The sequence below is a fragment of the Naegleria fowleri genome (assembly GCF_008403515.1).
Source record: "Naegleria fowleri strain ATCC 30894 chromosome Unknown tig62, whole genome shotgun sequence".
Classification (NCBI taxonomy): domain Eukaryota; phylum Heterolobosea; class Eutetramitea; order Acrasida; family Naegleriidae; genus Naegleria; species Naegleria fowleri.
In genome coordinates this window covers 25,577-38,043 of record NW_025407994.1, presented here as the reverse complement: position 1 = coordinate 38,043, position 12,467 = coordinate 25,577, and the positions used below count along the sequence as shown (strand labels likewise).

At 38.2% G+C, this 12,467-nt stretch overlaps 6 protein-coding genes across 6 annotated transcripts; all 6 read right to left on the bottom strand.

The window, feature by feature from the left end:
• Positions 1 to 86: 86 nt before the first annotated feature.
• Positions 87 to 1,748, bottom strand: FDP41_008608 (uncharacterized protein; the record flags this gene model as incomplete). Its single annotated transcript, XM_044712480.1, has 1 exon — positions 87 to 1,748. One exon carries the CDS (start codon positions 1,746 to 1,748, stop codon positions 87 to 89), a length of 1,662 nt encoding a protein of 553 aa, XP_044557817.1.
• A 246-nt stretch (positions 1,749 to 1,994) lies between these two features.
• FDP41_008607 (uncharacterized protein) lies at positions 1,995 to 2,757 on the bottom strand (the record flags this gene model as incomplete). Its single annotated transcript, XM_044712479.1, has 2 exons — positions 1,995 to 2,542; positions 2,619 to 2,757. 2 exons carry the CDS (start codon positions 2,755 to 2,757, stop codon positions 1,995 to 1,997), a joined length of 687 nt encoding a protein of 228 aa, XP_044557816.1.
• A 73-nt stretch (positions 2,758 to 2,830) lies between these two features.
• FDP41_008606 (uncharacterized protein) lies at positions 2,831 to 4,147 on the bottom strand (the record flags this gene model as incomplete). Its single annotated transcript, XM_044712478.1, has 1 exon — positions 2,831 to 4,147. One exon carries the CDS (start codon positions 4,145 to 4,147, stop codon positions 2,831 to 2,833), a length of 1,317 nt encoding a protein of 438 aa, XP_044557815.1.
• Positions 4,148 to 4,242: 95 nt separating this feature from the next.
• FDP41_008605 (uncharacterized protein) lies at positions 4,243 to 5,064 on the bottom strand (the record flags this gene model as incomplete). The annotated part of the gene is made up of 1 exon (XM_044712477.1): positions 4,243 to 5,064. The coding sequence occupies one exon, from the start codon at positions 5,062 to 5,064 to the stop codon at positions 4,243 to 4,245; it is 822 nt and encodes a 273-aa protein (XP_044557814.1).
• A 194-nt stretch (positions 5,065 to 5,258) lies between these two features.
• Positions 5,259 to 10,357, bottom strand: FDP41_008604 (uncharacterized protein; the record flags this gene model as incomplete). Its single annotated transcript, XM_044712476.1, has 2 exons — positions 5,259 to 6,363; positions 6,435 to 10,357. 2 exons carry the CDS (start codon positions 10,355 to 10,357, stop codon positions 5,259 to 5,261), a joined length of 5,028 nt encoding a protein of 1,675 aa, XP_044557813.1.
• Positions 10,358 to 10,413: 56 nt separating this feature from the next.
• FDP41_008603 (uncharacterized protein) lies at positions 10,414 to 12,415 on the bottom strand (the record flags this gene model as incomplete). Its single annotated transcript, XM_044712475.1, has 2 exons — positions 10,414 to 10,923; positions 11,015 to 12,415. 2 exons carry the CDS (start codon positions 12,413 to 12,415, stop codon positions 10,414 to 10,416), a joined length of 1,911 nt encoding a protein of 636 aa, XP_044557812.1.
• Positions 12,416 to 12,467: the final 52 nt, after the last annotated feature.

Below are 12,467 nucleotides of genomic sequence, written 5' to 3'. Positions count from 1 at the left end.
TTGGTTTCAATTTTACATATCCCCAATATTCCATTTCCTCTCCATCATATGAAATTTTCCAAGGTAATTCGCTTGAAGGTACATCATTATTCCATTGACCGATTGCGATGGTTGGTGGTTTCTTTGGGAATTGGGGATGGAAAAATAATTTTTCCAAATCCATGTTTTTTTCCTTTGTCAAAATCTCCTTCATAGATGGTCTTATTAGGAAACAATAATTCGCCCCTACCATGCATTTCGTTTGTGCTTGGCAAAACAGTTCCTTGATAATGATATTCTTTTCCTTCTTCATCTGTATATTTGAACGATTTGTAGATTGGAGTTTCATTTTGTGGAACTGCAAATTTGTTTGGAGTTTTAACAATATTCTGAAGATTCGCTGTTGTTGCTGTTTTTGTGATTGTAGGCGAAGCTTTTCCGACTGTTGATGTATCTTGTTGATGTGAAGAATCTACGCTCTTTGTTCGTTTATGTTTTAGAGGTACTGGTGTTTGGAGAGATGGAGTTACAGATCCACTAGTGTTTGTTAATAAAGGTGACGAGGTAGATACCTCTTCATTTTGAAGGTATGCAGAGCCATGAATTTTTGGGAAATGGCCGTTGTTTTTAGAAACTCCGGTAGAACTGTTATCCAAAGATGCTCTTGGAACTGGCTCAATATCAATTTTAGATGATGAACTTGTTTGTGTCTCATCCAAGCTCAATCTTCGTTCTCCACTCTCAACCATCATAAAACTTGAGGTATTTGGAGAAGCCAAGTGATCATCCATGAATTGATCTAACATGGAGGCCAAACTTCGGGCACTCATGGGAGTGCTTACAGAGGCCAGTGCATCCTTGGATGAATGTCTGGAACCTATTGTTAATCCCGAAAGAGAGTTTGTTGATAGAGTTTGTTGTGCTGATGAATTTTGCTCGGAAGTGTCTGTTCGATCTACTTTGAGCACTGGAGTGTTGATACCGTTGTCGTCTTGTGATTGTTGTTGTTCATTATTACTGCCATTCTTGGAGGCTCCTCCATTGAATGTACCTCTTGGCGTCATTGCTTCCTCATCATCGCTATCACTCTCGGCTGCCACAAAAGCCTCTAACAAATCGGGACTACCTGGAGCAATACCAACCAGTTCTGGTAATTTCAAATTACCACTACCCGTGTTAGTTGTTGGATTGTTGGTGAGACTTTCATTGTTGTTCATCCCATTAACTTCATCGTCTGCTGCAGAAAGGGTTTCTAATAAATTACCATTACTATCCAACAAACTTGACAATGATGAATTTCTATGATGATGAGCAGAAAGGTGAAGCATAGAAGCTCCTCTTTCCGTGAGCAAAATATGAGCAGCAGTCGGTGATTCCTTCTGTTGTTGAGATGAAGTGAGTGCAAGAGAAATCCTTCGTTGAAGATCACTGGGTGTTGTGGCAGTCGTCGGAGTGCTTGCATAGGACTTGGCAGTGCTAGTAGAAATGGTGGGTGGGAGTTGATGAAGTTGTTGTTGTTGTGAGGGAAAATTTGTTGTTGTTCTAGGTGAAAAAGGAGACGAAGTTTTGTTGTTATTATTATTATTATTAATTATGTTGTTGAATGGTTTTACATTATTGTTGGTGCTGTTTGTTGGAGATTCTGTATTCGGCATGCTTGTGGGAGACGATGAAGCACCAGGAGGAAAATCATCATTCAGTTCTTTCATCGCAAAGTGTTCGAGATCTTTCTTGTTATCGGCTACACTGCCGAAAAATTTCTTGAGCATATATTTGGTGATGATGCTGATATAGAATTGTATTCTCCTTCAATAGGAGAGGATGATGATGTGCAATTTAAAAATTCAGTTGAAATTCTGATGAAGAGGAGATGAGCTAGTAGATGAATTTCAATTTCTGAATCCGACGAAGAGTGACGAGAACGACTATTGGGAGAACTTTTTTTTTGGTTTTTAAAACACCGACTTTGTTTCGATACGAGGAAAAGAGCCTTTACTTGAAAAGAGTAGGATGTTTCACATAGCGTCTATTTCCTTTCTTCTTTTAATGGGAGCTTTGTGTTGCTTTTGACTATTGCTTGTTGGGTGGGGTGACTCCACTCGATCCTCAGCTTGCTCATTCTTATCTTTTGAGATTCCAACCTCAAAGGACTCTTCTTTTTGGTCGCTCCTGTCAACATCAAATGAGTCTCCTGTTCTGCGGGAAATTATCTCAGGAACGTTTTCTTTTGACAATACCTCTATTGAATCTTCTTCGTTTTGCTCATCCTCCTTATTGGCAATCATTAATGGAGGTGGTGATACGGGCATTTCCAAATGTTTCTCTTCTGTTGGTATAAACGACGTCTCATTATCAGTTGTGGGCTCCTCTTTTGAATTTTGGTCAAGGTTTTCTGAAAAACAATCAATATTGTACGGTACCAACTCTAAGGTTGATTGTAAATCAAAGGTATCTGTATGATTTTCCACTGTGGTCTGGTCGCACATGGCATTCTTCAACAACAAGTCAGTCTTTTCACTCTCTTGAAGTGCACTTTGATCGGAGGTTGTTTCCTTGTGAACTTCTTTTTTCGATCATTGGGTCAAGATGGTGTGGACTTGCATTGCTCACATCTTGTAAATCCTCACTACAAGACTCACCTAAAATTATCTCTTCTGTCGTCTGGGTGCCCATTTCTGGTGCATTCATCGATTTCTCTTCCCTCACGGAGGAAAGAGGAGCTTGCACTTCGGAATCCAATATATCCTCAATTTCAAAGAGATGAATCAGTTGCCACATTCCACGAGAAATGTACTGATTACTAAGATTATCGTTACATATAAGCACAGCTCTCACTCTGTTAATACTTTCACTAAAGGGCCATCGTTCCTGGTTGTTTTTTTCTTTCAAATACACATTCTGCTGTTTGTCCGTGGACTGTCCCAAAATGCAATATGGACCGCTCAATATCGTTATCACAAGAAACAAATTGAGAAGGTGGGAAATCTTGGCGTTTCATCGAGAACAAGCGTTTCATTTTCATGTTATTGTATTCATCTTTCTCAAACGCGTTTTCAATGAATTTCAACTGCTCGTTTGTATTGGTAGGAAACGAAGAAAGAGTTTCAACAAAACCCTTAACCAAAAAGGAGTCGTGAGAAACAACAGAAAAATACGATGTTCTGAATTCGTAATCAATGGAAAGTGCTATGTTTAAGCGAAACGGTTCAACACACTCCTGGTTATCGAATTTCATGCAGGAATCATCTGGAATTTCTTTCAAAAAAGTGTTTTTTAGAATACTTAAATCGGCTGTAACACCCAAATAAAGATAGAAACCTTTTCTTAATAGCTCTTCATAATTGCAACATTCATTTTCTTGAATTTCTTCCTCAATGGTTTTGCTCAGTACGTCATTCACTCCTCCCCCTATAATTTTCCCGTTTTTTAGAGTCTCTTGGGAGGGCTGTGAATGCTTATATAGAGATTCCTCACGAACACCCTTATGTGACTTGAAAAATTTGGAAATGGGCTTGAAATGCAAACCCTGTGATTTCAATAGCAGCTTTTCTGCTAATTCTTTTCTCTTTTCATTGTTGTGTACAAAGCCATGTTCCAAGGGGTCTAAGACATGACTGGAAACAACTCCTTGACTTTCTCCCATGTCAAAGCTGACCACGTAATCTGCAGGACATGACTTGGATTTCGGTCTGTTTCGAGGATTGGTGAGCAAGGACGGTGCCCATAATGGTCTTTTTTGCTTTTGATCCGATTGCATCCCAAGATTCCATTTGACACACTGCGTATTTGTTCCTTTTGGAGAATGATCAACGATCAATCGTTCAACCTCTTGAACCTTATCTTGTTCCATTGAAATACTCAATGACCTCAACTTGTCCAATCGTTGAGATGAAGAAAGACCATCCGACGAAGAAAAAGATTCTGCTGGAGAGTCCATTACGTTGAATGTAAATTTTCTGGTCTTGTTTTTTTTCTTACTTTCGCTACTGTTGGAAGGAGAAGGAGGTGGAGTTCCGTTTCCAACAAAATTAGATGCAACCACTCTTCTCAGCAACATGTCCCCTTCCTCTTGATGTTCCTGATGAATGGAAAGAGAAGAACACGAGGAGGATGGCGTTGCCGATGAGGAGGGTGGAAGAGTAATTGCTTTGGATGGGGTGGTGAGCATTTTTTATTAAGGCACATCCACAATAACAGGATCACCGGAGGCGATGCAAGCACTTAAGAACACACGCGAATGTTACTCACATTAGAGAGTCAAGATTAGACCTCTTCTTCATCAGTCATCTTTTGATAGTGGATCGGTGTCATTTCAATCTTGTTGCGAGAGTCCTCTTGTTGTTGCTGGTTGTGCGTTTCCAATACTTGGACACGTTTCGAAGTGCAATGAACAAGAGCAACAACCACCAACAACAGAGCTATTCCAATCACGACAATTCCGAGAAGGACCAGAAAGGCAATGGTACCTCCTCTCAGAGCAAATTGAGAAATGGTTATGGTGAGACCAAATTCCACCAGAGAAGAAGTGGCAGAAGATGTCGGTGATTCGTTGGCCACCAAAACGAACACTGTGGTCAGAGCGGTGCTGGCATCATTCACATTGGGAGCACTCAGTCGGAAGGCAGAATGCTTGTGGTGCAAACGGCTCTCAAACGCTCGATGAGGGATCGGAGGTTGATTTCCGTTTCCGATCCATAACGAGCAATTTCTGTTGTTATTGGATTTGAGTACAATATCGAGAGAAACGGTAATTTGGCTCGTGCTTGAGTTCATATGAATGATGTACAGAGTTGATTCATTTCCGCTTAGAAAGGAAGAGTACATATACTCGTGATTGAGAGTAAAATTATAGGCATGAATCATGATTTGGTCTTTACGTTCCATCAGTAGCGAAGAAATAGTTCTTGAATTGGCGGAAGCCCCAGGAAGGACAATTTCATGAAGAGGAGGAACCAGTTCCCCTATGCTCCCCTCAACCATTAGAAAACCAAAAATCATCACAACGACCACAATTGAGAACACAGCAACATTCTTGGTTCTTGGTTGTTTTATCGCCCGTGTGTCGATGGGTATTAAGGAAAGCATTTTTTCATCTCCATTTTTCAAAAAAATCAAATGTACCAACCTAATTCTGAAATACCCCTGTACTGCATGCAGTACTCGTGTTAAGGATCGCCCTCTCATTCATGTCAATTTGATTGCACAACAAAGTCATAGGGTTGTTTACAATTTAGTAAGATCAAAAGGTTTTCCAAAGAGGAAGAGTGTGTGGCTTTTAGTTATTCAGAGACCATGTTCGTCGTAGGTGAGGTGTAAGCTGTGGTGGTGGTGGTGGTTGAAGGTTGGGACTGATGCTTTCGAGTTTTGGTTCCTGCAGACATGGCTCTTCGTTTTTGCTGCAATGGCATTCCTCCAAACATACCCTTTCCATACGTAGGAAGCACTGTGAGAGGTCGTGCGCTCGGAGTGGATTGATTGGTAATACTGCTCGCATTGGATTGAGTCATGACTTTCTTGAATTGTTGAAGTTGTTGTTGAATGATGGTGGATGTTTGGTTCTGCGCATTGTTGTTATTATTTGCAGCTCTAGCTCGAACGGCTCCTGTGGAAGGCCTCTTCTTTGGTGCATTCTCAATGAGAAACATGGCAGCAGGAGTGTCTCCCTCAGATATTGGCCTCAATAGAGTGGAGGGAGAGGCCGTCTTTCTTCCAGAGCTTGGAGGTGAGGGAGTGGTATGAACCACAGCATTGTTACCGTCCAAATTGACGATGGGTGGATTTTCAAGTTCAGAATCCACATTCGGCTCAGTGAAAGAGGTCTTTGTTTCGAGCATGATTTTGAGAGAGGCGTTTTCTTTTTGAACTTGTTGCAATTCATTCATGAGTTGCCAATATTTCGCTTGCCAGGAGGATTCTTCATAATTTTCTTTCATGCTTTCGAGCTGTTCCATGAGTTTGGATTTCATGGCTTGTTCTTTTGCTAATTTCTTTTTCAGAGTTTCAATGGTCTTTTGATTCTTGAAATCGATGGCATTGGTTTTTTCTTTCATACGCTCCTTCAACTTTTCATAATGTCCTGCTTCTCTCTTCTTTTCTTCAAGCTCGAGTAAAAGTTTATCCACATTGGTGTGACTCCATCTTTCATACTTTTCAACCTTCTCCTCTAACTCTTCCAGTAATTGTGCATTTTTAACTTTCCAATTCACTAATTTTTGTTTGTTCTTGATTTGAAGTTGAAGATCTTTTCGTAATTGCTCAACTTCCATCTCTGCGTTACTGAGCTGTTGTTGTGTTTTCAATAATTCTTGTCTCAATTGATTTTCTCTGAGCCCAACTTCATATTTACTGGCATAGAAATCCTTGAGAGCTTCATCCTCTTTTTCTCTGCCTCCAATATTAACTTTTCATATTTTGATTGAAGAGTGATGAGTCGAATTTTGTAGAGAGACTGCAACTGTGTATGCTGTACTTTAAGATCTTCATTCTCTCGTCTCAACTTGTTCAATTCGCTATCTTCCATGGCTACTTCGAGCGCCTTCTTTTTGAATGAGGCATCTCCAATATCTTTCTGCGTGGCAATTTCGAAAAATGTGTTCTCACGTACTTCATAAAACCGTTGATCAAGATTTTGAAGAAAATCTTTTTTGAATTTTGCAACTTTGCCATTTGTTGAAACGAGCTCCTTGTACAAGTTTCTAACAAGGTCCTCATATTCATGAATTAATTCATTTCGAACTTGCGATTTTACCTCCTTTAGCTGATGTTCGAGTTCCTTATTTTTCCACAGTATATTATTCACGAGAAACACCAAATCATAATTTTTGTCATCCACTTCCGCGTCAATTCTGCGCTTCAATGATTTTCTGTCTACATCTCTCTTGTAGAGTAAAAATTTGACTTTTTGCTCTGATGTGAATAGACTTCGTTTCAAGTGGTCAATCACCTCATATGATTTATACTCTAAAAATCTAATGTACTCAGTCTTCCACTCTTGAATTTTCTGTCCAACTTCCTCCAACGCTTTCTCTAGGTCCTTTTCATTGATCGTTACTTGAGCTTCTCCATTCTTGGAGCTAGTTTTTCCAGCATTTGTCAAAATCCTATTCAAAAATGAATGAAATATCTGTACTTTCGAATCTTCGAATGAATCTTTCTCAGTATGCAATGGTGGCTGTTCCATTTCATGAAGCTCTTTCTTGAGAATTGCATATGTTTCTTTCATATCTTGTATAGACTTGGAAATGAGAAGTTTAGAGATTTCTTGAAACAATATAGACACTTGCTTGTCTCTAAGATCTTTTTCTTTTTTCTTCTTTGCCTTTTGTTGAATAGCCATATCATAGATGTCATTTGTTGATTTTTGCTCTAAGGTTGAAATGAGTCCTTTCAGCTGTTTCTCATAAATTCTTTTGGCTTTTTTGAAAATAATGTGATTGTACAAGTCTTCCATTTTTGCCTCATCTTGCAACATTAATTTTGATCCATTGCAGCTAAGGTCTAAAAAATAGTCCCTCAGCTTGTACATCAACACAGATGTCTTCAAAAAATCAAATTGCATCTTGACAGCTTGCTCAGGCATGCTGTTAGGATAAACTTTTTCTTCAGTCAACAACTCTTCCATGTACAAAGTGACATTTGCATCTTCAGCAGAAAAGTAATTTCTCTCAGAATCATGCAACTCTAATAGTAGATTGTTTAAGCATTTGAGAGGTAATATATTTTGGTTACTCGCATCGAGTCCCGTATATTTTTCTCTTTTTTCTTGATCGAGATGCTTTGGAGAAATAACATATACATCTGATTCTGAAAGGTTGTCTTCTATGGGTTCATGGGTAATACTTTGTAAATAATTCTCAGCAATCATACACGATCTCATTCCTTCCTTTCTTAATTTATGTTTCAAGTTGTCCAGAATAAGAATATATTTTAAAAGTAGAGTTTCACATTTCAATGTCAAATAACTAATAACGGAGGCTGGATTTTCTGGCTGTCTCAAGTGTTCAAGCTCCGAAGTCAAAGACTTGCAATAGGTTTCTAAACCTTTTTCCAATCCATATCCTTCATTGATGATAATATCATACAATTTTGCAGTTGCTTGAATACTGATCGCCCAAAATTTCAAAATGATGAAGGTACGTTGTAATATTTGCAATAAGTTATAGAAATTGTCTGTCATTGTGTTTTCCTCCTCGTTGGCCTGAATGAAAGAAGTTCTCATTATTTGAATAAAGTGAGGAACATAGGTAACATTCACAACCTCTCCATCTTTTGCCATAACGCATTTGTTTGCATGATCATCTTTGTTCTTCGAGACTACGCCGTGTGATGAAATTTGAACGTTGTGATCTGGTTTACCAATCAAAAATCCACTGCCAACTGAGACGGCGCCTAATGTAGCTCTAAGCTCTCTAACTACATCGATAATATCGCATTTTAAAATATAAGGTTGAATAGTCGACAGCATTGATGTACAAAAACTCGCAGAAAGTCTGAATTTGAGATCTCTTAGATATTTTCTAACTACATTCGCTCGCTTGCTTTTGATAATACCTTCGGACAACTTTTGGTATTCCTTTAGGATTCTTTGACGTATGGGTATTTTCATGTTATTGAATGTCAAGAATAACTCCTGAAGAACCTCCTTTGTTATATATTGAGATGTGTCATTTTGAGTGTTCATTGATGTCACAAAGAATTCTTTCTTTTCTTGGGCCACATAATAATCGTCGAGCGGCGTCTGATTATATTTTACAGCGGTTTCGTAGAGAATTTTTTGCAGCATTTGATATTGATACAGATGTCTCAACTCGAACAGTCCGACTAATCCAACTAATCGTTTGATGCCATCAAAAGAGTTGAAATTGGCTTCTGCCATTGAGCTATCGAACTCGACGATCGCCAAGTTGGTAAGGTACTGTGTTTTCATTTCAGGGAATGAGTGCTGAGAATCATTCAAAGCATCCTTGGTGTCAAAGTTGAGAGGTCCAAGGGCTGAGTTCATTGACTGTTGTGCTGTACCAACAAGAGTGGCTTGTGAATTAAAGATAGCGGTCAGAATGTCTGTTTCCAACAGTTCTTTTGTTAAATGTTTCCAGATGGTGATCATTTCAACTAAATTCGAAAAGTATTGGAGCGGTATAGAGTCTTTCTCTGCCATGGAGAATCCTCCTTCCGTATCTCTTGTGATCATGTTTTCTTGATCATCGGTATTATGCTTTGGCATTTTCTCTGTGTCTATTACAGTGTTCAATAAAAATATCAACTCATTGGGATCTTCTAAAATGTTGGTATCTTCAATTGCAGATCGTTCTTCTGATAATTTACTTTTAATTGCCTTTTGGATCTTTTCCTCCTTAGCAATTAATTTCCATTCCACTATCAGTTGCTGCAAGACAGATCGTCGTACAGCATTCAAAGACAAAACATTCTTAAATTTAAATGAGTTTGTAATATTGTTAACAGCTTTTTCTAGATGTTCATGAATCCGACCAATGATGCTTGTTGATGTATAAAAATCAAGAAATCCCACTTTAGAGGATCCAGGAAAGAGCTCTGTTTGTGCAAAGTTATCCAAAGTTACATTATCTGGAAATCCACTTCTTTCGGTTGACGGATCAATTGCTTCGTATATGAATGAAAGATAATCTTTTTCATCCCTAATTTGCTCCTTGAGAATGTCTTTCAGTAAACTATGATATAATTCTAAGCAAATAATTTCTGACGCATAACTTTCGGAAAAATAGTGGCTTTCTAAATTAAACTTTGGAGTTTTTTTCATAATTTGCATGATTGCGCTTGCCAAGCGTAATTGTTCCTTTGGTTCGTAACAATGTTCATACGCTTCCATGTAACAATCAATGACTTTACGCTTAGAGTCTTGGAACCATGTTTCACTTTCGAGTAATCCTTCAAGAACCACAAATCTGTCAACTTGAAGTTTAGGAAAAGATGACAAGTTTTTTTCAATAAAGTACGATCCAATTTTGAGTAGACGTTCTTCTAGCAATTCATAATCTTTTAGAGCAGCATCATACATAATTTTAAGTCCATTTGCATCTCTCACTACCACATCCCGCTTCAAATGAAGAGAATATTTATCATCTCTGAAGGTTGCATTAAGAGGAAGAGAGTCGGTAGAAGCAAGTTTTTCTAAATCGTCAGAAGAAACGAAAAATTTTCTAATAAAACTTGAACTGGCATTTTCGGTTGTTGCTAAATATCCAATATGGTCAAAATAAAGGCGTTTTTCTATGGATCTAAAGTAATTAAGAATGTCCAATAGTTTTCTTTTAAACTCACGCACTCTTATGAATCTGAGCAAGTATAAAGCTGCGACCTTATTCTGAATCGCTTTCCTCCACATTGGAATCTTCTTCATTGTTATGAGGTAACTTTCGCTCAGCTATATATCCTTCTTCAAGATAGGTCTGAACTTCATCTTCTACTCTTGCTCTTTTGAAATGAGAATCTGCTTGATCTTTCAATCGTTTTCTTGCATACTGTAATTCTGTAGTGTGTAAAAAACCCAGCCTCTATTTGAAGTTGTGGATCAATTCGTAAATCGTTGGTCATTAATATAGTTTGTTTTTGCTCAAATGCATCTTGAGGAGGAAAAAAAACTTTTGAAGATTTGTAAGAAGGATCATTTGTCCAAGTAGACTCTTTCAAATAAGTGAAAGTATCTGACGCCAAATCTGTTTTCTTCTCCCCTCCTAAACCACTATTGTCGTTATTTACATTTTCTTTGTAAGGATAGGGTAAAACCTTCAGCTTTGCAGATTGAGCTTTAAATATTGCATCAAACTTATTTCTGACAAGGTATAAAAATTCTTGACCTGTCTCTTCAGAGGGAAGTTTTTTCATTTCGACACAATCTTTTAGCGTTTCCAACTGCTCTTCTATCTCTGATTTAACGACAGATATTCCTGGAGCTCTTGCATCGGTCTGTACATTTGGAATATCAAAAGCTTTTTTTAAATAATGTTCTTCTCTCAGAGTACGGCAGCCACTTGGATTTTAACAAAAATTGATCTACCTTTCTTCTTGCCCGAGCATCATAGAGTTGTTTTCGGATAATTGTCTGAAGGTCAGTGACTTTGATAATATTCTTTGGGTGATTAGATCGAATTTCTGAAGAAATTTCTTTCAGTCTCGAACAAGAATGTTCATATTCCTTCTGAATTCTTGACAATTTAGATTGAAGCATAGGTTCTGCTCTGACGATCATGTCCGAACGATCTGAAAATTTTTGCCATCTTGTAATGACTTTGTAACATTGTAATTTTTGAACTTCTTTCCAGTAATTGTAAAAAGACAAGACAAAATTTTCCATATAGGCCTTGGTATTTTTCTTTTCCAAACAAAAATTCAATTGTTTTTCAGCCGAAATGTGAGAAGGCTCTTTGAAAGATACTGTGGGTAATTTTTCGAGTTGTAGTAGAGTTTCGTTTCTCTCTTTGCGATAGTCAAGATAAGATTTTCTCTGTAAATCCGATGATATTGAACTGAAGTTATAAGTGGTAGCTGCAGCTGATGTTAAAATTGATGATTTGGCATTTAGAATTTCGTCTCTCTTCTTTTCCACTTTTTCCAATTCCAATTCCATTAAAATTTCAGCCAGAGTGGCGTTTCCCATAATCGACCTTTCGTATTGTTGTTTTTCATATTGCTGTTGTTCGTTTGTTGTGGGTGATGTCACTGTTTGTTGTTTTTTTGTTTCGTTTTCATCACCATCCTCTTCTTGCTCATCTCCTTCTTCTTCATCTTCGGAGGCTTTTGGTGGTATAGGTGTTGGGGTTGTTGGAGCTGAATCGGCGAGAGGTTTGAACGGCACAAGAAGAGGTTGGTCTCGAAGTGAACTGAATTGCGGGTATTTTTTCTGCAGGTCTTTCAACACAATCAATTTCTTCTTTTCCAATTCGTGCTCTTCATCGATAAACGTGTCGGTATTTTCGTCTTGCAATTCTCCAAGTTCTGTCAGAATTTGCGACGATAATTTGTTGCTGCAAAGAGTTTTTTCAATATTTGACACCTTTGAATCTAATGAAACATCGTTGGGTTGAGATCTATATTCTTCATTTGTTGATATCGTTTCAATTTCTTCTGCGATGATGTCCATCTCCGAGGAAACCGACAACGCAGATGATGCATCCACTAACTGAACGACACCTCTGCTATTCATTGGATTATTATCGTTCAAACTCTGGGAAGGGAGGACTTCTTCTTGATTCGAGGCATGCTCTCTCGGAGTGACCTCTCGTTGACTGCTATTATTTCCTCTCGGAGTTTGAGGTTTTCGAGAGGGAGCTCCTGCTGTTTTCACCCTTCTTGCAGAAACAATTCCTCCATTATTATTATTCTGATTAGAGACTAAAGCGTCCTGTCTTGGACCGCCTTTTGCTGAAATAGGCTTCAATCGTTGAGGTGGTTGTTGCATGAATTTTTTTAATAAAAAAAATTGTACTGAAAAATGGCGGCAAAATTTTTTC